Source organism: Amia ocellicauda, chromosome 8 (assembly GCF_036373705.1).
Source record: "Amia ocellicauda isolate fAmiCal2 chromosome 8, fAmiCal2.hap1, whole genome shotgun sequence".
NCBI lineage: Eukaryota > Metazoa > Chordata > Actinopteri > Amiiformes > Amiidae > Amia > Amia ocellicauda.
Genome location: NC_089857.1, coordinates 6,972,361 through 6,996,971, shown reverse-complemented (window position 1 = coordinate 6,996,971; position 24,611 = coordinate 6,972,361). Strand labels below are relative to the sequence as shown.

General features: G+C 41.3%; 2 protein-coding genes across 4 annotated transcripts in view; both read left to right on the top strand.

Moving 5' to 3' along the window:
- The window catches only part of LOC136755382 (drebrin), a 50,902-nt gene extending 38,874 nt beyond the window's left edge, over positions 1–12,028 (top strand). For both annotated transcript variants that reach the window (XM_066711930.1, XM_066711931.1), the window contains exon 20: positions 8,289–12,028. In XM_066711930.1, the coding sequence (XP_066568027.1) occupies positions 8,289–8,425 (137 nt within the window). In that variant the 3' untranslated portion in view covers positions 8,426–12,028. The remainder of the gene's footprint in view (positions 1–8,288) is intronic.
- Positions 12,029–12,112: 84 nt separating this feature from the next.
- arid6 (AT-rich interaction domain 6) lies at positions 12,113–21,191 on the top strand. Of its 2 annotated transcripts, none has more exons than XM_066711933.1 (6): positions 12,113–13,743; positions 17,432–17,588; positions 17,712–17,764; positions 18,090–18,187; positions 18,344–18,524; positions 18,682–21,191. In XM_066711933.1, exons 2-6 carry the CDS (start codon positions 17,441–17,443, stop codon positions 20,266–20,268), a joined length of 2,067 nt encoding a protein of 688 aa, XP_066568030.1. In that variant the 5' UTR covers positions 12,113–13,743; positions 17,432–17,440; the 3' UTR covers positions 20,269–21,191. The 2 variants fall into 2 exon arrangements, with proteins under 2 accessions (XP_066568030.1, XP_066568029.1); XM_066711932.1 differs by having other exon boundaries at positions 17,429–17,588.
- Positions 21,192–24,611: the final 3,420 nt, after the last annotated feature.

Sequence of the window (24,611 nt, the reverse complement as noted above, 5' to 3'; positions counted from 1 at the left end):
TGCCCTCTACAAGCTTACTAACATATCAAAAGTAAGGTTGCATTATGTATGTCCCGTCTTCTAGAGGCAAGTATCAGACGCATGATATACGTTCTGCACCCCTGCTGCAGTTCTGTCCAAACAGAGTTGGTTTCCAAAACCTTGCTTCACTGATTGAGTCATTTACTTCTGCTTGAAGGCGGGACTAAGCAGAGTGACAGTTCAGAGAGCCATTGATAGGTTAAAATTATTTTAAAGAAAAAGCCAGAGGAAGTAATACTGGAGTTTGGAAAGGTTGAGGAAACAGTGATCGACTGCACAATCTTTATCGTGAAACTGAAATATAAGTTAAATATACTGTTTTATATATTTAGATTTTGCATAGAATAAATACTGGTATTCATGACAGTACTTACTGCATTTCCATTGTGTTTTTGTTGTTCCAATGTACATGTTTTAGCATTACAGTGATCAATAACTGTACTGCAGGCTAGGTAGAACTACAGAAAAAGTATATTTAAAGTTTCTCTAATCTGTCAAAAATGCATTAGGCTTAACAAACAATTCAGGTAGAGAGGTTGAAATAATAATAATATATCAAAGTATAACAAGACAAAGGCACGATCACAGAAGAAATCGCTGAAAAGGTAAGTAATAATGCCTTATTATTAATACAGGGGCAGCGAATTGTGCTGTCGCACAGGGCGCAATAATGGCCAGGGCCAGGGCTGCCTTGACTAGGGTTGCAAATTTGAAGACTTTTCCTTAATCGACCGTTGACATTGTTAAAGATCAATCAATCGATTAATCTTATTAAAAAGTGGGGGGTTTGGCCTGTGGCAGAAAATCTCCAATGTGTGTCTTTTCCTCAATAAAATCTTTATTTTAACAAGACGTGGACATATTTGACATCATGTAGATAAACGCATATCAGAAAAGTGCAACGCTCTTACCTCACTTTTGGATTAAACATGAAAACATTATATTTTAAAACTGAAATTGAGTCAAAAGATGAATGAAAAATAAGGTGTTTTTAACCTATATTTAAAAGGAACAATAAAACAATCAGACTCACCATCTTTGGATGAGTATTACATTTAAATGACTGGCAGTAAGTCCCCATATATCCACTGCCTCATTTAATTTTTCTGCAGGGTGGTCCGCTGTGTGTCGGACTGGCAGACTTTCGGTTAGCAGGACTGCGGACTTCACCTTGCAAACACCGCCGATGTAATGGCAGGTGATGGGGATGTGACTCTCCGCAGTCAAGGCAGTCCAGCAGTCGGGAGTTAGGGCCGTTTGTAGACTTTCAAAGTTTTTGGGGGGCTTCAAAATGGAGTCCAGAATCGGGGGGGGGGCGTTGCTGAGTGTTTTGCGGAGTTACTTCTTAATTCTTGGATTCTTTTGTTGTATTATTTTTAGGGGGGCTGAGCGAAAGTACAGGGGGCTGAAGCCCCCCTAAATAGGGTGTAGCGACGCCTCTGATTGTAGCCAGTTGTGCTGCAAGATCTGCTTTCTATTCTCTGTAGAGCCTTTCTATGCGCCTGATGCCTGGCGATGGAATGCTATATCCCAGTTCCACCAAATTCATTAATACCCAAAAACCTTCGCCGTCAACAATTTTTATTGGCATCATATCTTTCTCTATTAACCGGCAAATCTCTTGTGTTATCCTCTCTGCGTGATGTTCATTACATTTATTTCTAGCCAAGGCGGCTGGATGTTTGTTTGTCAGGTGATACATCATTGGCGTAGTCGTGGTGTTATATTTTAAAACAGAATCACAGTATTTGCAGTGAACATGATCCTTTTTTAAATCAAAGTGATCCCAAACCACGCTTCTTTTTGTTCGCTTGGCTGGACACCATCAAAGTCAGCTTTTGGCATGTTGTTCAGGGAATCAGTAATTTCCTAACACGTTTGCTGTTCAACTCCCAAAACATATAGAAGGTACTCTGGTCAGATGAGACTAAAATTGAAAGGAAAATGCTATGTCTCATCACCTCTCATCATCCCGAGAACACCATCCCACAGTGAAGCATGGTGGTGGTGGCGGCATCATGCTGTGGGGATGTTTTTCATCGGCAGGGACTGGGAAACTGGTCAAAATTGAAGGAATGATGGATGGCGCTAAAGACAGGGAAATTCTTGAGGGAAACCTGTTTGTCTTCCAGAGATTTGAGACTGGGACGGAGGTTCACCTTCAAGCAGGACAATGACCCTAAGCATACTGCTAAAGCAATGGCATAAATCCCAGTGGCTAGATGTGCCAAGCTTATAGAGACATACCCCAAGAGACTTGCAACTGTGATTGCTGCAAAAGGTGGCTCTACAAAGTATTGACATTGGGGGGGGGATGAATAGTTATGCACATAGTTTTGTCTTATTTCTTGTTTCACAATAAAAAAATATATTTTGCAACTTCATAGTGGTACGCATGTTGTGTAAATCAAATGATACAAAACCCCCAAAAATCTATTTTAATTCCAGGTTGTAAGGCAACAAAATAGGAAAAATGCCAAGGGGGGTGAATACTTTCGCAAGGCACTGTAAGTCAAGCACTTTTTTGCATTTTTCATGCATCTCTTCAACTCTTGTCGTTTTTCAGCTGATGCAGAACACTATAATACACAATCACTGTTGTTAAGTTGAAGGGAGGCATCTTTTCTCAGGCGATCGTTGTTTACCAAGTGTTTAATTTTTTCAGAGAAATTGTTAATTGTGAAAGACTGAATATTGTCTGCTTTTGTTAGCACTGGGAGAAGGATTTGTACAATGAATCCTGACAACCAAAAGCTCATACTATGAGACATCAGTTAATTTCAAGCTTTATTAAAGTAAGTACAGACTATTAACCAGATATCAGTATATGTTAATGAATAAAGTTTTGTGTAAAGCAGTGACACCTGGCTATTTGTGTTACAGTACAACTGATACAAATGCAATATCTATCTTCAAATACATGTTTGGATTATTAAATATTTCCTTCATGGAAATGCTTTATGCAGTTGTCTAGCTACATTCCATTGTTAGGCAGTAGAACAATATGGCAGCTCACAAGGAACTGGTATGCTATGCTTTACTGTTGTTACTCTAAAGAGTACATAGAGTTCTTAATGGAGTTTCAATGCACACATTGTTGTGGTGATGGGAATATTGCACACAGCAGGCACTAAAAATGGCAGGTGTGGTGATGGGGAGGTGTTGAAGTTGTAAGGGATGTAATTGTCTGTCTTGTAATTGTACATGCAGTGAAGTCATCTTGGTCTGATTGTAATGTAATATAACCAGTTGTTATATATCTCAACAATATTTTACACCAATAAAGTGTTCAGCTTCTATGTCATCTATAAATAGACAAGTTAATAAATAGCACTACCATAAAATCACAAGAACCCTACACCAGAAGTTCCCAAACTAGGGGCACTGAGGTGGGGAGCTGGGGGGTCCACGGCAAAGGGACAGAGGTAGTACTCACAATGGAGGAAACATTAAATCAAAATGTCAATGTTTTGTTTTGACTCTACACTTGACATTAATGGTGATTTAAAGGCAATCTCGGATCATTTAAAAATAAATGTAAAATAAGGTTTGGTCACCTATATTCAAATAAATAAAATAATACATTGTATGAGTACAATGGGAAAAAATCCCATAGTGTCTATATCTACTATATCACTTGGTAAAGGACTGTGCCATCCTATAGTGCATACATTATGTGTTACATCCTGTGATTCAATTTAAACGTATTGCACATACTCGTGTATTTTTTTTTTTTTTAAAGATAATTATATTTACTTAAATATTGGTGACTTATTTTTCAATGTTGCCATTTAAATTACAAATATCCAATGCCTTCAGTTTCAGAGTATAAGAAGCACAGATTATACTATTGGTAGATTACTAGGTTGTTACTGCCAGATGTATGTGCCAGGTGGCTGAAAGGGTAATGCATGTTCCCAGCCCTGGTCCTGGAGTACCTGGGTATCCTGCTGGTTTTTGTTCCATCTGAGCTCTCAATTGCTTAATTGAACCTTAATTTAAGTAACAATCTGCTTAGATATTACTTTTTATTTTTTTTGTAATAAAAGAGTTGGTTATTTAATAAGTTATTTATACAATTCTGTACTTAATTTAAAACCTCTACTGTTTAAAATAATGAAAAGATGCTGATTTTAAGAAATTATTAGTTCAATTATGCATTAAATTAAGTAATTGAGAGCTTGGTTGGAACAGAAACCAGCAGGGCCAGGGTGGGAACCCCTACATTAGGCAGATGCATATTCACCTCCCAATATCTTGCATGCTTTTATTCACGATTTGTCATGTCAACTTTGGAAGCAGGAAATAAGTGAAGTGCTACCTGTGCATGTTTTGACAAAAAAGGGAGGCCAAGATGTGAAATGTAGAGTTATTCGATATTTAAATAAGATCATAATCACATTTTTATAATTGTAGTGAATGTTCCGATAATTGAATTGATAGGGTATTTTGGGGGAAAACGCCCCCCTTATGGAAAATGTTCATTTTCTGACACAAAAAACAAAGTTTAGTAATAAATAGATATGTGAATACTGACTCACTTAGGCAAACACTTTTAAAAATGAAATAAGGGTGTAGAGTTTTTATTTAAACATACATATATGATAAAATCATAAACTGTAGAAAGGGGGCATTTTGCCCCAGTATTGGGCCAATGAAGATTAATTCCACATTTAGATGGCAAAACCAGTGAATCAGTGCTATCTAAACCAGTGGTTCCCAAACCGGTCCTGTGGGACCCCCTACCCTGCTGGTTTTTGTTCCAACCGAGCTCTCAATTACTTAATTGAAACCTGAAAAACCTGAATTGAAGTAACAATCTGCTTAGATTTTACTTTTTAAATTGTGTAAGAAAATAGTTGTTTCTTCAATAAGTTTTTTAATATAATTCTATACCTAACTTAAAACCCCTACTGTTTAAAATAATTAAATGTCAATTATTAGTTCAATTAAGGGTTCAATTAAGTAATTGAGAGCTCAGTTGGAACAAAAACCAGCAGTGTAGGGGGTTCCCCAGGACCGGTTTGGGAACCACTGATCTAGACCATTTAAAGGTGTTCAGTCTTGAAAGTTGTTTTTAAAAGAGCTTATGCAATATAAATTAAAAAATGAATGGGGTCCCCTTTACTTTAAATGGGTTAGGGTAAGGATTAGGGTGCATTAAAAGTTATGTAATATATGTAATATATAACATTGTACAGATATATAGTTATAACATTATCCACTTAAATTAAAGAAGTAAAGATTTTTAGCAGTATGACATATTTCAAGTTGAAATAAAAAAAGTTCTGTTTACATTTTCAGCAATACAAATTACAATTGGATAAAACAGTTTAAATTATAAATGTTATATATATATATATATATATATATATATATATATATATATATATATATATATATATATAACATTTATAATTTAAACGGTTTTATCAGTGCAGTAAAGGGGACCCCATTCATTTTTTAATTTATATTGCATAAGCTCTTTTAAAAACATATATATATATATATATATATATATATATTACAACAATTGAAAAAATATTCTGTGAACCTGAATTATTTTAACATTTTCCACAAAGAAAACAATACTATTTAATTTGTGTGAAGTTGCATAATCTGTTCCAGGATGTATACAAATAATGTTGTATAGTAATAAAATTATATATATATATATATATATATATATATATATATATATATATATATATATATATATACTGATTTGAATATGTTCGATGTATTTCAAATAAGAGTTAAACATTGTATTCCAACCAGCTGAAATGTCAGTTTTTCATTGTTTTCTTTTAAAACTATTTTACAATGCAGATAATAATGTTCCATTCAGATTCTTTCCCCAGACATTCCAGCAGGTGGCATCCTTGTAGTGTGTTGCTTGCTCCACAGTTTATCGCCAGGTGTAATTTTATCACTTTAGCTGTAGTTAGCCACCAATGGGGTCATTTTATTCATTTTAAACTATGACAGTTTCTTCTACTGCATTTCGATTGACTGCACTTCTATTCAGTTTGAAAAAGACACACCAGCAGTGTACACTGTGTGCAAGGCCACCATTACATCACTATGTCCCATGAAAAAGGAAAAGCAACCTGCCTAAAGGCCTCCTCCTTTCACAGTGGATCTGGCAATGCACTTCTGTGCTTTAATTCTCTTTGTTCTGCAATTGCATGATTGCATGCAGACCAGAATTTGGATGTCTGTGTATACAGTATTACAGTGCATATCAGGGATGCATTTAGATCCACATGAAGCGGTCAGAAAAATCCCAAATCCATTGAGAGTTTTCTTATTTAGAATTTGAATGCGATGCTGTGCCTGAAGCAGCATTTCCCCGGCACTTGTGTTGCATATGTCGTGAATGATGAACAAAACAACAACAAAAACAACAGTGGAACGCATCTCTTGCAGCAATTCCGATAAGGCATCTTGTTGCCATCTATTTATAACATAAGCAGTAATGAAGATTTATAGTGATAATAGGTGAACAGCATAGCAGTCATTCTTCAACAGCTAGCTCACTCTCAAACAAACACAACCCTGCCATTCTCTCTCTCTCTCTCTCTCTCTCTCACACACACACGCACACACACATATTCCTTTTAACTCAGGGAGGTGCATTATTCGTATTATTTCTAATATAGCCACTCCTCAGAGAACTCATGAAATGGCCCAATTAGCCAAATAATAGTATGAATAATATTAAGACAGACAGAAAAGGATTGTGGCTCAAGTCAGATGGGAGTCAACAGTAAAGAGGCAGGATGTTAAAGATAGTTAAAGCAGGCAGAGTGAGTGACTGGACACAGTGTTCTATTGGCTGCTTTGATTGAAAAGTCATTCATGAGTTCCCCATGTTAATATGCAATGTCCCATTATCTTTTGGGTAATATTCTCGAAGGATAACTTGGCATTCTCAAGTACATTCTTTTATTGCTTTTAAATGTTGGTGTATTTATGTAAACGCATATATCAGCTGTTACAATTATACAGGAATAAATTGCTTGAGTAATTTTGCATTAAATATCCTGTGTAATATCTCAGTCCTATAACATTTGATTTAGAGTTTATGGGCTTCATTTTAACCTGGTGTATTCTTGCAGTGCATATCTATATTGTAAAGGAAAGTTGTTTTGTTTTGTGCTGGAGGAACTGATACAGGTGTTGTTTCAATCAAGCAGTTAGGGTTAAAATTAAATATGATTACTATGCTGAAGTGATATTTAATGGGCTGCACCCTGCATTTTTCATAACATTACTGTACATGGTTATTACACTAAAGGTATGCAGGGACATTATATGGGAATGTGGAAATATTGAAGCAATTATTCAGACTGTAAACAGAAGAGGAATGTATATTTTTAATTATCAGTTCATTTCTGCTGGGTGCTGTATTGTTCAATCTTCTAGAAAATAAGTATTATTCAGTTGTCTATTTAAGTAGTATAAAATATTTAAAAGTGGTTCAGAATTCAAAAATATTTTGCTCTGCAGTGTGGGTTTCTTTGTTTCAACACCTTCCAGACAAGATACAGCCACAAAACCAAGGTTTAACACTGGCTGGGTGGGCACTAGGGGTAGCAGGCGTTTACACCAACTACAATGATGCACAACTACGCCACCTTGTGTTATAGTGAGGACAAGGACCTCCAACTCAATTTAGTCAAACTAAGAGAATACATCAGTAAAACAATTTATTATAAAAGGGTACTAGATCACAGTCCAAAAGAATAGACTGGGAGAGGGCAGGAGAGGGGCCTAGAGATGAGGCAGAACTTTACCTGCATAACAAAAGCAAAATTAATTTAATATATATTACAATTCAGTTTCAGTGTATTATATTTCATTATTACCTGCCTTCTCCAGAGCTATAATTAGCTGTAAGTCTGTCACTATAATTTATTTGGCAGCAATTGGCTCTGAAAGGATGACGTGCGTGTGCCACCCATCCCTCTCTGACACTGCTGGTCTGTGGGAGCTGTGGTGATGGGAGGCTGTTGCTCTTCCCTTCGTACAAGCGACCGACTGAAAGAAATGTCAAAACACAGGGCTCCGATTACTGTCCCCATCTTACCCACAATGCAATAGTTCAGTTTCTTTTCTCTAGGAGTTACTATAGTTTTTTTTGCCAGATCACAAATAATGATAATGACACCTCACTGTGATGTTGTATGGAAGATGTGATTTAGTGGACTAGTTAGTGTGTTCACTGCTCTCTCCCTTTCTCTCTCCCTTTCTCTCTCCCTCAGAGGATGAGTCCGAGCTCTCCCTGGAACCCGGTGACATCATCAGCGCTGTGGAAACGGTGAACCAGGCCTGGTTGAGTGGCTGCAGCAAAGATGGCCGCCAGGGGATGTTCCCGGCTAACTACGTGGAGGCGCTGTAGAGAGGAGACACACTCGCACTCCCTCAGGGACCGGGCCCCGCACCTCACCGCCTCTACACAGCGCTGAGGATTTAACTGTACTGATGTCCGGACAGCACAGCCGCAATATACAGCACTGCCGCCGAATGTGTGTAGAGAGAGTGCGCTGGAGGACACTTATGCACTTGTGTCGAGTCATCCTTATACTACAGCATTAGCAGCCATGTACAACTGTGCCTTACACTGCGGGGGCACACCTTCTGCAGGCCCTGAACATTACCCATAATTCACTTTACTTTCACAGGGATCATACAACTGGGTGACTATCCTATTGAAATGTTTCCAGCAGCATGAGTTCACTACAGGCAAGTGTCAGGGTGCATTCATGCTGCCGAGTAAAATCAAACTTGTCCTGCAGTGATTGCTGTCATCTACAGACAAAGTAAAGTCAATTACTCCATTATCTGTTCAAAGAGCAACCAAACAATATGCAATATAACCGCTTTAGTCCCCATAGGAACAATTGTTTTTCACATGCCCATTGGAAAATGGCAAGCCTCGAGGCCTTTATCATTAATTCAGCAATGTGGAGGGGCTACTAGAGAGACAGATCCAGCATACAACCCTGTGTAGATGCAGGAAGTACCAATTGTAGGCCCTTAACTACTGTAAAAAGTCCTACTAAGATGCAACCTACAATGGCCAAACAGTCACCGTCCCAGCAGGCATAACCAATACAGCATGAGTGCCTTCAGATCAAGAATTTGTGCCTTAGGATGCTGTTGATATCCTTGTGTGCAGCACGACTCCCCATTCTGACAGAACACTGTCTCTACAGATCCCACTGACAGACCAGCATTGTGTACGACCACCATGGATTCTCTCCACAGCACGTTTTTTTTATGGATACACACACTAAACTAAACTATTTTTATATCACTATACATGGGTATGGAACAGCGTTTTTTGTTTTGTTTGTGTTTTCTTTTCAATATCGTTATTCCTTCCCCAATGCCTTGAGGGGCTGCCCTGGAGGTCTATCTGCATACGTAGTGCAGTGGTATCCCAAAACGAAATTTCTATATTTATATATAAATATATTAATTAAAAAAAATGGTGTGTATGTATATAGATTATATATAGTGAGTATTGATTGATTATTTTCTGGTTCCAAATGAATAGTGTGATTTGAATTGTGTATGCGGTGGACTGGGTATGAGTAGGCACACACAGCTCATGCTGTTCTTGAATGAGGGGTTGTTCGTGGTAAAGTGCATAATTGGAGAACTCTCCCATTGATAATGGCACCTTCTGACTCGAGAGCAGCCGCCTGTGCGTATGCCTGTTTTTACATTGATTGTACATTTCCCCTTAGGATTAACCTTAACTGAGTGAGAACTGACTTTAACCGGCTCTAACAATGTCCTTTAAGCAACAGAAACTCGCAGCCTGTATCTGGTGAGGGTGTGCTAGCCTTGGCAATATCTAGTGTGGGAATAGGAGCAGTGTGTGCAGAGAGGACAGCACCGTAGCAGCAGAGGAGATCAGTAGGACAAGACCTAGTGGGTGTGGGTGTCTCTGGGCATGTCTGAATTAAGTCATGGTTTAAGGTATTAATGCAAAGATGGCAGACTGACACATTGCTTTCCATGCACTGTGTATTTAGTATACAATACTGCATTGGGTTTATGGCAGAAGGCAGTGTAGTTCCCTGGGAAAATAAAATGGCCATTACTAATTTGGCTTTTCCTACCTGAGCAGCAGGTGGTTTCAAGTCTGAGGTAGATGTCTGTGTCACCCATCATATATGAGCTGGTACGGGAAAATCCACGGCAAATACACACATACTAGATGTGGTGTAAATGTTTTAGTGGACTTCATACTTCGGGAGGGGAAACCTAGGTAATGTTGACTAACTGTTCCTCATAATGGAGCCCAGATGGAGGTGGAACTCGTATGTTTTCAGCAGGGTTTGTCCGTATTAATATAGGTTAAACATTTACTTGTGTTTACTGCCGTTTTAGAATGTTGCTTTTGCACTTTGTTTTATCTTTTAGCATCAGCTATGAAATGCTAGAGAACTGGTTTAATCCCACATGACATCGCAAACTATCTTTGCATCAAGGCAGAGAATGCAAATTCCCACAGGTTTTGTCAGTAGGAACCGGATGCCCTGTCAGTTTGTCTCTTGTTCACAGTTGTCTGAGTTGTATTGACTGGCTTTAGTCCGTATTGGTAAACAAAGTTTTACATAGGCATAATGTAAAAAGACCTTACGGTATAATTGTATACAAGCATTTATCTTTTCATTATCACAGTGTTGTTTATCTGCAATACGTAGATAACTATATTGTAATGAAGCCCAGCCTTTTGTGCGGTCTTTTTAACAGTGTTTTGTTCAATTCCTTCATAGTTTGTTTGAGAACAGGAGAATGTTGCTACCCTTGGATATCTAGGCTGTTCTTATAGGAAGTGTATATATCTGAAATTCTTTTATTTTAATTCAAGATAAGACTAATTGAAAAGGGGAAATATCTTTGTTGACTGTAACGGTCAGTCCTGAAATCTGTAGAGAAGGGCCCGTTTGTAGCCCAGTTTGATTTGTTGTCTAGAAAGGTACATATTAATAAGTAGTGAGGGGGTTTAAGTAGGGTTCAGGGAGGTTAGGGAAGTGATTAGTGAGGTCCTGTAGTAAGACATTGAAGCCAAATCCATGATGCTATGGAAGCCTATATAAGTGAATGGGGCCCTGGGGCTTTTGATATCTGAATCTGACTGCCTTTTTTATGTTTTAATTCACCCATTTAAGCTGACTGTACTCCTAGTGGTTCACTACTTTGGGTTTTGCTGTTTACTGTGATGATTCTGAATGGGTTTCCTGGCTCTTCTCAACTGCTTCTGCTTGTCTCGCTGTCATCCTCGCGCCTGGACACGTGTCAAACTCAAGACGTCAGAAAGCACCTTCTGGACCGATTTCAAAGACGGGCATGGTTTTTGAATGTGATTACTGCAATATGTGCGCCTGTAGACTATCAAGAAAGACCTGAATCGATGGTGTGATGTATTTAATTTTCATGAGGAACGCTTAATCTGTCTTGAGGGATATTAGGTCTGAGGGAGATACTTTTCCTGTCATGTGTGTGGTATTCTCATATTGAACTAATGTATGCAGTTAAGCGTTGCTCACTTACACACACACTGCCAGATTTTGAAAGTGTGGAGGGATTGTGTATTTTCATCTGTACTTTTTTCTCGTTTTAACCTTGTAATCTAATGTGGACCAGGCTGTTTTGTCTATAGAGGACTAGAATGTATTAATTAGTATGTATCCTAATTTTAAGCACACTTATTGTTCCCCTTTGCTCTGGGTGATGTTATGTGCAAATGCCTTTTCACAGTGTTTTGGCTTGTTTGTTGGTTAGTTTTTTTTTTTCCCTTTTTAAAATATTTTCATTTAAAAAAATATATATTTTAATTAATGTATAAACCTATTTACTGCACTGAGCTGATTGCGGTCGCATAATGGAAAGTGCATGGAGAATTGAAATCCTTCTGTTCCAACCAGTTTGTACAAGTTTCTTGCACTTGCGCTCAGTAAAAGCTTTCTTTTGGTGAACATTCAAAGCTGCCTTGATCCCTTTTCCTAATTTGTACCTTCATAACCAGACAGTGCTGCATATTCACAACTACAATTGTAACCCAGGTCACAGCAGGGTGAGGTTTTGACAGCCCTCAAGAGCTTATATTCCACCTCTTAATTACTCACCTTGAGGTCATTATTAGAATAACGAAACAAAGCACTCGTTTCCCCACGTGGTAATCATTTTTAAATTCAAAGGCACATTTTAACCATGCAGTAATTGCTTTCTCTACACCCCTATTATATAGCCTACTCTTAACATTTACCGCAACACACATGGTTTATAAAAAGAGTCACTGTAGTGCCATTCCACTTCTGCTACATAGTGATCAGCAGGAACATGTTTTCAAGAGTAGTTGGTTTTCTGTGCCACACAGGACCATGTTAATTATCTGAGAAGAAAACTGAGAAAAACTATTGTGCTCTCCCCTGGTCAGTCTGTACACTAATGGTTTATGCTGCTATTCTGGACCATATCAGCCCCACAGTAATTACACTGGAATCTGTTAAGCAAGTGGTACAATTTGAACACATATGGAAGAGATGTATGCTTCGGCAAATCAGGACTGAGAGGAGAGCGAGAAGGACAGCAATCAACACCACAGACTTGTATTCACTGGTATTCATTCTGTGAAAACACAGGGACACCTGTCTCGGTAAAAAAAAAAAAACAGGCAACTGAGACAATAATTCAACTAAATTAATCAAAAGACTGGAATTCCGTGTGGTTTGTGACTTTGTCTTGTCAAATTGCTTTGACAATCCGTACAAAAGCAACCCTGCGTGCTCATGAAGGCTCAGATACAGCACAGTGATCATGAATGACAGCTTGGGATATGTTGAGGGTGTGGCCCACATTTTGAAGATTTCTGTTGTCTGACTGCCTGTTTATTGGATGTCACTGAATCATTTAATAATGTCTAATGATAAAACAAATACAGGTAAAAAATATTTATTTTCAAGTGCAAGATTAGATTCCTGCACATCTCCTGAAGCTTTGCTGGTTGGTAGTGCTAATGGTGATGATGATGATTTCTCATAATATTCATAATGATTAGACAATTAAAACTATAATTCTTATTAATGGGATTATGATGATAATCTTCTGAAACGTTTAAAACAATGTAACGGTTACATCATATGTTTCTGGTCTATTTTTTTTATTAGTTTAATTGTGTGTGTGTGTGTGTTTCTTTTTCTAGTGACATTCCAGTGCCAGTCTGATCAACTTTGACACAACTTCAATCAAACTATTTCTGAAGTCAGGTCCCGATTCTTCCAGTCGCCCTGCAGTGCCCTCTTGCTTTCCCCGACTTATGAATCTGTGCGGACGACCCGATAAAATATTATAAAAAAAAAAAAGAATTACAACATCCTGCGGTATTATTCAAATTGTCAGATTAAATGGCACACAATATCCTAGCCTCGCCTTCTCTGTGGGCTACTATTCCTCAGACAGGTGGAACCGGTCACGGTCAAACACAAGCGCAGCTGAAAGGCACAGGTGGCCCCACCTTCCGCGCTGGGAGCCGGTGATGTCACCCAGGTACAGGCACAGGCACAGATTTGGTGACAGCGACGCCACAGCTGCCCGCTGCGCCACTCCGCCACTCCGAGACGCACCAGCCAGAGCAAGAGACGCAGGGAGGCGCCGCCGGGACACCCGTTATAACAGCGCGGACTTCGGCTCACGTCAAAAGTAAGCCCCGGTTTAATGCGCCTGTGCTGGTGCGGGTCGGATTTATGCGCCAGACCTGGTAGAGTTTGTGGGATTGAAATGTAACTGCGGTGGTTCGTCCCCACGGATTCCTCCGGCGGGTGTGAAGCTGATGATAAATTGGTCTTTCTTGTGCAGCGGTTGTGTAGGGAACCAGCTTTGTGCAAAATAAAATCTAAACTATACATTTAAATGTCTAGACACTTAATGAGCTCTGCAATTGTCTCAATAGAGTTGAGTTTCTCATTCCTAATATACACCATTCTGCACAATTGGCACAAAATGTTTTTTTTTTGTATTATTATTATTGTAATAAAATGTAAAAAGGCTGGACTCTGGGACAATTCGGTTGTTGTTCAGCTGTTGTCCTAATTCGTGGGACTGTCCCGCAGGGCTTTGAAATGATTCCCACTTATTTTGCAACTGTTAACTGTTAAAGAGTAAGAATACGGATACTTTTTTGACAGGCAAAGCAATGCAACTTTTGAAATAATTGAAAGGAATTGACCATATATGCACCAATCACTGTCATACATCACCTGGTACTAGTACTGATAATTTCTGATCCAAAACTCATTTCGACATTATTTTACCACCTGTTGCTTTTATGTATTCTGTGAAATGCATAGCTTCTCGCTTTTTAAAACCAATCCTGCATAACTAGTTCATTTCTCTTTCCTGCTGTGTATCAGTTATTGTAACCCATGTGGAATCGCAGAGTAAACGTAGCCCATTACTGCTCAGGAGAAGAACAGAATAGTTATTGTGGGAATTCACCCCGTTGCTCATGTTACGCACAATGTAAAGAAATTGGTCAATTTACATTTGCTTTAATCCTTAAGAGTAGCTGTGTGTCAATCACACACCGGATAGGAATAGGAACACAGCCTCACCGTGACCCTGTACTGGATTAGGCGTTTATTGATCTTTATTGATCATGATCGTTAATTAATTAGTAGTAGTAGTAGTAGTAGTAGTAGTATATAATTGTGTATATGTATTTGCTAAATTAAATATTAGAGATCTGCTCATCAAAGTCTCACGACACCCATTTGCCATTGTCAAACGTCAGCATGGTCTTCAGTGATGTATTGTGTTGCGTTATTGTTTTAATAATAATAATAAGCAGCATCACAATCATAAACTATAAATATAATCGCAATTGTATTCGTTTCGTTGCTTGTATGATGATGGTATCAAAATGCGCAGAGGCTGTGAGGGGGTCTGAATCCTGTGTATTCCTGCATATACAGCACAGGGCTACTACTCTGCTATTATGATTGTTATTTAATAAACATATTTGGCATGTTGACAACATCACCATACAATCAACGAAAGAAAACAACACAGGCCTACATGAACATTTGCCATTATTTTCAAAGATGATGATGATGATGATGATGATTAGATCTATTATTATTCTAGTAATTATTATTATCATTAGAATATAGGCGTATTCATACTCTGCAGTAAATAGAGGGGGTTTGATGTTAGAGTTGTACTGCTGCTATGCTCATTTGTTTTACGTAATACATAATAACATTATAATTATGCATATACAATGAAAGATGAAAGACAACATTTACTTCCACTACCAATACAAAATATATAAAAGCAATATTACAAATATAAATCTAATTATTACTATTATTGATGTTGTCGATAGAAGCATTGGTAGTAATGTTACAGTAATAATTCATAATAAGAGTACGGTGGTTTCCCAAATGTCAATACGATATTTTACTGGAATCACACGTGTATGTTCAGGCTTATTCCCCTTCTATCCGATGACGTCACTATGGTTCAGAATTGTGCTCCAACGCGGTCAGCACTGACTGATTGATGTTTTGCGGAATAATTAGATTTACCTCGCTTGCAAATTAAACATGATATAAGCCTACATTGTGAATAATAATATTACTGATAATAATACATACTCTCTTCATATTTTAAAGCACTGATGATGTATGCAATGCAACCAGTGAAGACACGTTAAACTGGTGTTGTTGACATGCTGAAATAGGAATGCGCTGTGAGCACATACTGCAGCGCTGAACGACACTTCCCGGTCGGAGCTGGCAGTGCTGAATAGCGGTCAGTCCGGGGATACATACGGGAACTTGTCGGACAGGTCCGCCGTGTGCGTGAGAGCAGATGCATGAACAACACTTGACAATGTGCACAATACTGGCGTCCTGCATGCGAATCACTATAATTCACAAATATACTTGATTGAAATAAAACAAATGATGACATTATACTCCTATCACACAGTAATATATTTAGTAGTATCATATATATACTATTAGTAAAGCTTTCACCTATATAAAGTTCAGGGGTGCATTCCTACTCACTAAACAAAGAGATGTAGAGTAGCCAGGTGACCACAGTCTGCATGGGGATGAGATAATGGTTGGAGTGGACCCCAATGGGTAAGTTGAAGAATTGCACCTTGGTGATGCTAAAAGGATGTACAGGTGATAAAGTTGTACTGCAGAGAGGCCATATAGAGAGTGACTCGGTGGCTCAGACTGCCTGCAGCAAAGTACAAGTTATGATAGTTTGTATTATGTTGTATTATCATGTTGATGTCTATAGTTAAACAGTTACCATTCCTGAATCCATTTGTTCAAAAGCTTCCAATCTGAATTGTGGAGTGCTCTCTGTATTCTGTCTGGAAATGGGCAGAGAACTCTGCTTAAAAAAAGCCACGTAAAATCATCATCATCATCATCATAACTCAATCAAAGCAAAATCCAGCCATTTTGTAAAGTTCTCAGCTTTTTGCCTAGCCTGTTGGAATAGTGTTTGACAAATTGTGTTGTTTGAGGACAGGCTTGTTTTGTTTGTTTGTAAATTGATACATTCCTGGCACGCCCTGTATGTCCAAATCAAGAATCTATCAAATCTTAATAATGCTAATGAGACCATTTCAAAGAAACCTTGATTACTTCACTGCTGTCAACTTCCTGCTTGTCATTCCGGGCACTGGCTCTTACATTCAGAGCGCGGATTCGATGAAAGATCTGTGATCAGGTAACTGCTGATGCATAAAAGGTGAAATATTCAAAATTTCTAGGCCCTGGTTCCTGGCTCTTGAGCAATGATTTGTGACCATAAGCAGCCGCAAACCTGAATATCTGGTTTCTTCTGTTTTTGAGAAGTCGTCAGCTATTTGACACCCCATCATGTTGCTCTTCTTGCTTCTTATGACCGGGACCATAACCTCACACTGCAAACATGTAGCTGATCAGTGTGGATACCTGATACTGATGCTGGAACAGAGGGACAGCCAGAAAGACTATCTCCCTGCTGATTGATTGACTGACTGGGTCTTATCAGCAGGATAGTGTCACCATGTGTCACCAATACAGGGAAACTGTGCTGGTGTCTCTGACCACAACTGTGATCTGATTGTGAGCTGACAGATGTACAAACAGACTGGGACTCTTAATTCTGTTCCCTTTTTTAGATCACAGTTATGTATTTCTTAGCAGACATGCATGTCAGATAAGGCAGCATGGCCAGTGATAGACAGTGAGACAGGTAGATATGCAGGGATTAACTCTTACCCTGCTTGTCTTGTTGTGTGGTGGGGGTGTCACCATACTACCAGAGAGGCAAGCAAGCAGTGTCAATGTCTCTTACCATGTCATGTTTGTGCCAGCAGGGTGAGGGCATGTCTCGGGAAGGGCAGACAGAGGAGCAGGCCAGCACGGCGCCAGAGGAAGAACCCACAGAAGAGACATTCTTGAAGGAGCTCTACCTCTTCATGAAGAACAGGGACACACCCATCGAGAGGATCCCTCACCTAGGCTTCAAACAGGGTGAGTCTGTGAAAGTGATTGATTGAGGGTAGTTCTGTCCAGTGTTGAGTACTGCTGGAGAGACAGCAGAATTGGAAAGCTCTGAAATGCCTGAGCTAACCTGTGGCTGTTGTGTTGTTCCAGTTGACCTGTTCCTCATGTACAAGGCGGTGCAGAGCTTGGGAGGCTATGACCAGGTAAGGCTGGGGAGCCACACAAACATTTTATACAATACATTCCTCTAAAAGTGTATTACCAGGAAGCACACAGGAAGTTCATTTGCACTGGCCCATGTAATGTAGATTATTATGTCTGTAAGAGAGTTATATTATATATATACCAACAACTAATAACAGGGTGATGAAAGTAATTTTTCACATCCTAACAGTCTCTGCAAGAGGGTGTGTCTGCAAGCTGAAGCTAAGAGATGTGTGTGTGTGTGTGTGTGTGTGTGTGTGTGTGTGTGTGTGTGTGTGTGTGTGTGTGTGTGTTAACGCCCTGCTCTCTCTCTTTCTCTCCCAGGTGACTGCTCACCAGATGTGGAAGCAGGTGTATAACAAGCTGGGGGGAAATCCTCGCAGCACCAGTGCCGCCACCTGCACGCGCCGCCACTATGAGAAGTAAGTCAACTCAACTGTACCTCCCACACCCCTACCTGTACTGCCCCTGAACACACAGTTACACCTGTACTGCCCCCGAACATACAGTTACAGCTGTGGAGTTTGTGGCTGTGTGTGGCTGGGCCCTATACCACTGTTGCCCTTTTGCTCCTTCAGGCTGATTCTGCCCTATGAGCGCCACCTGCGGGGCGAGGAGCACAAGGACATGACCCCATCCCGGGCACAGAAACGCTTCCACAGGGATAGCCACTGCCACGAGGAGGAGGAGGAAGAAGAGAGACGCAGGGCCAGCAAATACATTGCGAGCTATGGCCACAGCCACACCTCCCTCACTCAGGTACACCCAGCCTCCCAGCACCCCATTCCCAACCCCCAGCAGGTTCTTTTCTTCAATTAAATGAAGAGATGGAAACTATGGATTCAAGAGTGTGTAATTTACCTTACCTACTTGACCACCACATTGCTTTGACGTCTCTTTTTCTCCGTCTCTTTAGAGCCACCATGATTTCCTCGCAGTCAACAGAGTGCGCATCATCCCAATGCCTCTGCAGCTCAGACACTACTACCACCCCAACCACCCAGCCCTGCCCGCCTACTTCCCCACCTCTCCCCCTGTGAAGGCGCCTCACATCCAGACTGGCTGCCTCCCCATGTCCAGAGAGGTCAGCGAGCAGCCCCGTCAGCAGCTGGTGCTCCTGCGAACTCTGGCCAAGGAGTACAATTCCTCCTCTGGCTGGGCGGACCCGCTCAACCTGAGCAGGAAAGAGTGCAGCCTGGGGCCCGTTAGCCAGCACCCTTCCTCCTTCTCCCCGCCCACCGGCATCAAAGCCCCCAAGTTTTTAAAGGTGTCTCCTCTGTACCCCGGCTGGAACTCCTCGACAGAAGGGGAGTCAGAGGTCACGGAGAACGGAGAGGGCAGTGTGGACCACAGCCCAGCCCCCACTCCCGAGCAGCCTGTCATCGACCTCACTTCTGCAGCTGCCTCCAGCAGATCCTCGCTCTCGCCGGTCTTGCCCCCCGCACCGGTGTGGCAGCTCCCGGCTAGTGTGGGAGCCTGCAGCCCTAACCCCCAGGATGCTCCGGTCACAAAGAGTCCAGAGGGAGATGGCGCTCAACAGCTGAAGGATCGCGCTGAGTCTCCTCAGCCCAGCCCAGAGCCTCTGAACCTGAGCCGTGCAAGGCAGGAGCCCCCTAAAGATTCCCCCAGCAGGATGGAAATTCAGATCCCACTGGCGGTGTTGCAGAACTGGTTTGCCAGCTCCAGAGGTAAGCAGGGCTCAGTGGTCCTGCTGAATGGTGAGGGAGGGAGGACGGTGTCATCTGCTGAGGGGGAGGGCAGGGGGCTGCGGGCCAGTGTGGACAGAGCACCAGCCATCGATCTGCCCACAGATTTGAGCTTCCAGGGCCCTTGGGGGGACAAGACGAGCCCTGCAGAGGAGCAGGGGCTGAGGCTGGGCTCAGTGGACACATACCATCTCAAACCCCCTCTGGGCAGCTTCTCCCACCTATCCCCCACAGAGGGCCTCATGATTGGGTGTCCCAGTTATGCCAGGATCAACAGCCACCTGATCCCTCTGGGTGTCAAGGACAGAGAGCGGGAGGGCATGCCCGCATGGTCCAACGCCACCAAGCTGAACCCAGCAGACGCCATGCCTCTAAGCCGCAGGATTCCCACGGACAGCTGGGATCCCTACTGCAAGCTCTACCCGCACCGCAGAGACTATGAGGTGCTGAAGCGCTATTCTCCAAGGGAGCAGGTGGAGCCTCAGGACTTGGTGGTGGGCAGAGGCAGCAGCCAGGCTCAGCCCATTGCCATGCGGGACCGCCCCGGGCCCCAGCTCCACGAGCACATGGACCGTGTAGACTGCCTATCCCCCACCTACAGCCCTGACAACTCTGAGAACACTGTCTCCTCCTGCAGGCAGGGCTCTGCCATGACTCTGGGGCTACCTGCAGGGGCCCTCCAATCAGGGACAGCACCGCACCCACTCCTCATGGTCAAACCTGCCTCCTCTAACCTGGTCTCCCTCACCCCTGAGGAGTATCTCAAGCTCAAGAGACTTATAACCAGTTCTCCCTGAGGGCAGACCACAGAGCAACTCCTATCAAGGGGCCTTAAAGTATTCTTCTAACCAAGATTCCTCTTTATGACATGTCCATTCTTCTATTAAGTTTTAGAGTCTCTGTAAAAACTAATTTCCTCTTCCAGTAGTTCTACATGGGTTACTCCACTGAAATGATTGTTACTCAACATCTCATCACTTGTGTTTGTCCGTCTGTGTTGATAGCTGAAGGATTGTCATATTGAAGTAACCTCAGTGAAATATATATATATATATATATATATATATATATTGGCATTTTGAACAATATCTGCTAAAGATGATTATGGCGTAGATAACTCTCGATTGTGTTGGCTCCATTGTCCCATGGCTGGTTAACATCTCTAATGTCAGCTGGGAGAAAATAATTAATCTTGCTACACTGTCTTGCACTGTGACTTGCAGCACTTACATCTTGGGCTTAATCAAAGAAGAAAAATAGTGTCATCTCCATTTGTTTTCGAATGTGAATTAGATTCGAAGGTGTTACCTTAGATTTAATTAACTCTATACTACATGTCTACAAATGTTCATCTGTGACTTGGTTATTGAAGTTTTATTGGTTTGTTTCTTGACAAATTCAAAATTGAAATTGACATTTAGCATGTTACTTGCACTTATTGTTTTTAGTTTTAAAGATAAATGCCTCTTAGATTAATAAAACGAGACCAAGCATGAACACAAAGTGCAGGACAACATTTTTTTTAACATTTTGTAAATAGTACTTCTGTATATATTTCTGAAATTTTGTTATCTGGGATGCTAAAAAAAGTTTCCTGTTTAAATATATGTACAGCATATATTTTGAAGTAATTTTTGTTTTTATATTGGTTGCTTACTATGTAATGTCTGTCTGAAGAATTGAAATATTTTCAAAACCACAATAAATATTAAAACAACAACAACAACATGGTTATTTAATTCAGAGAGATCTGGGGGAACAAGACACTGTTACCCCTGGCAAAGTGCGATTCACACATTCTATACCAAGTTCATTTACTAGCTGGAGTGTTACCTATATAGTTTGTGTTGGAAGGGAGAATCCCTGCTGTTGTTATGCTAGGCTGTAAATGCCCAGCAATCCTTCATTTGACAGCCGTGACATTGATACATCCTCATTTGTCCCATCAGTCAAAATTACAGGGAGCTCTGAACTGCATTCCTGGATTGCCATTTTGAAAATTACAAGATTAGTTACAGGTGCTAAACTCTATGTTAAAGACTGCACCTGACCCAGGCAGTGGGGAAGAAAAGCCAAAAAGAACCTGCCTTATTAAATACAAGGGAGAAAGTATTAGTGCTTTTGAGGAAATAACCCCTTCCACATATACACATTCTGACAGGCACACCTGACCAAGTGAAATAACATGAGTCTAGAGCAGGGGTGGCTAACCCTGGTCCTGGAGATCCTCAGGGTCTATAGGTTTTTGTTCTAGCCAGATTGTTAACTGCTTAATTGAACCAATTAATTAGACAAAATGTCCCTGTGTTCAAGGTATCAATTGGTAATTTAGAGAGACCTGGAAAACCTGCAGGATTGCGACTCTCCAGGAACAGGGTTGGCCACCCCTGGTTTAGAGAAGAGAAGATCGATCATGAAGATCTCACTGAACTTGCACCTTCCCCCCTGCTCCGCCATCTACAATACAAAATAAAACTATGTTTAGGGTCTTCTCCAAGTGCATCATAGATACCAGAAGGCAATGGTATAGGGATGAGGCAAGCATTACTGTAAGTTCTACTATTAGTGCATACAACATTACAAAATGTCATGGGACATGAGGCAATCCTGATTGGGCCACATTCAGCCACATCTTGGCTACGCTAGAGCATATACACTCACCTAAAGGATTATTAGGAACACCTGTTCAATTTCTCATTAATGCAATTATCTAACCAACCAATCACATGGCAGTTGCTTCAGTGCATTTAGGGGTGTGGTCCTGGTCAAGACAATCTCCTGAACTCCAAACTGAATGTCTGAATGGGAATGAAAGGTGATTTAAGCAATTTTGAGCGTGGCATGGTTGTTGGTGCCAGACGGGCCGGTCTGAGTATTTCACAATCTGCTCAGTTACTGGGATTTTCACGCACAACCATTTCTAGGGTTTACAAAGAATGGTGTGAAAAGGGAAAAACATCCAGTATGCGGCAGTCCTGTGGGCGAAAATGCCTTGTTGATGCTAGAGGTCAGAGGAGAATGGGCCGACTGATTCAAGCTGATAGAAGAGCAACTTTGACTGAAATAACCACTCGTTACAACCGAGGTATGCAGCAAAGCATTTGTGAAGCCACAACACGTACAACCTTGAGGCGGATGGTCTACAACAGCAGAAGACCCCACCGGGTACGTCTCATCTCCACTACAAATAGGAAAAACGGGCTACAATTTGCACAAGCTCACCAAAATTGGACAGTTGAAGACTGGAAAAATGTTGCCTGGTCTGATGAGTCTCGATTTCTGTTGAGACATTCAGATGGTAGAGTCAGAATTTGGCGTAAACAGAATGAGAACATGGATCCATCATGCCTTGTTACCACTGTGCAGGCTGGTGGTGGTGGTGTAATGGTGTGGGGGATGTTTTCTTGGCACACTTTAGGCCCCTTAGTGCCAATTGGGCATCGTTTAAATGCCACGGCCTACCTGAGCATTGTTTCTGACCATGTCCATCCCTTTATGACCACCATGTACCCATCCTCTGATGGCTACTTCCAGCAGGATAATGCACCATGTCACAAAGGTCGAATCATTTCAAATTGGTTTCTTGAACATGACAATGAGTTCACTGTACTAAACTGGCCCCCACAGTCACCAGATCTCAACCCAATAGAGCATCTTTGGGATGTGGTGGAACGGGAGCTTCGTGCCCTGGATGTGCATCCCACAAATCTCCATCAACTGCAAGATGCTATCCTATCAATATGGGCCAACATTTCTAAAGAATGCTTTCAGCACCTTGTTGAATCAATGCCACGTAGAATTAAGTCAGTTCTGAAGGCGAAAGGGGGTCAAACACAGTATTAGTATGGTGTTCCTAATAATCCTTTAGGTGAGTGTACATATACACTAAGAAGCTGCTCTGTATTGAGAAGCAATGCAGTGCTGCTGATAGTACAGTGAGGTCCCGCAAGGTCCCCTGCTCAAGAAAGCACATGCACATGAATGATTCAGAGGAGAACTGGGTGAAAGTGTTGTGGTCAGATGAGACCAAAATCAAGCTCTTTGGCATTAACTCAACTCACCATGTTTGGAGGAGGAGGAATGACCCCAAGAACACCATCCCCACCGTCAAACATGGAGGTGGAAACATTATGCTTTGGGGGTGTTTTTCTGCTAAGGGGACAGGACAACTGCACCGCATCAAAGGGACGATGGACGGGGCCATGTACCGTCAAATCTTGGGTGAGAACCTCCTTCCCTCAGCCAGGGCATTGAAAATGGGTCGTGGATGGGTATTCCAGCATGACAATGACCCAAAACACACAGCCAAGGCAACAAAGGAGTGGCTCAAGAAGAAGCACATTAAGGTCCTGGAGTGGCCTAGCCAGTCTCCAGACCTTAATCCCATAGAAAATCTGTGGAGGGAGCTGAAGGTTCGAGTTGCCAAACGTCAGCCTCGAAACCTTAATGACTTGGAGAGGATCTGCAAAGAGGAGTGGGACAAAATCCCTCCCGAGATGTGTGCAAACCTGGTGGCCAACTACAAGAAACGTCTGACCTCTGTGATTGCCAACAAGGGTTTTGCCACCAAGTACTAAGTCGAAGGGGTCAAATACTTATTTCCCTCATTAACATGCAAATCAATGTATAACTTTTTTTGAAATACGTTTTTCTGGATTTTTTTGTTGTTATTCTGTCTCTCACTGTTAAAATACACCTACCATTAAAATTATAGACTGATCATTTCTTTGTCAGTGGGCAAACGTCCAAAATCAGCAGGGGATCAAATACTTTTTCCCCTCACTGTAGATTCCTGGTGACAAAGCAGACAGATTAATCATAGGGTCTATCTGCAATCTGAACAACACTGACACCCACCTGTGACTTCAAACCCCTTGGCCATGAAGCAAACATACTAAGGGTTTTCTTGAAAATGTTATATGTTAAGAAACTACCTGCCATGTTTTTGGCTGACATCATCAGTGCGAGTCCCTCACTTACCTGTTTGGATCGCACCTGCGCCAGTGATGTCTGCCTTCTTCACAGACATGCCCACGGTAAGACATCAGAGACACAGGGAGCCACCTGTGCTGGCCAGTAGAGACTAATGTGCCAATTGGAGCATAATGGGCCAATTAGAGGCCAATCTGCCAGTTAGAGG

What these genes read in the sequence shown, in the direction of transcription:
- arid6 (XM_066711933.1), top strand. Translation starts at nt 17,441, where the DNA reads ATGTCTCGGGAAGGGCAGACAGAGGAGCAGGCCAGCACGGCGCCAGAG. An exon ending in ACGCGCCGCCACTATGAGAA is followed by an intron (nt 18,188 to 18,343) that starts GTAAGTCAACTC and finishes TTGCTCCTTCAG; the next exon opens with GCTGATTCTGCCCTATGAGC. An exon ending in GCCACACCTCCCTCACTCAG is followed by an intron (nt 18,525 to 18,681) that starts GTACACCCAGCC and finishes CCGTCTCTTTAG; the next exon opens with AGCCACCATGATTTCCTCGC.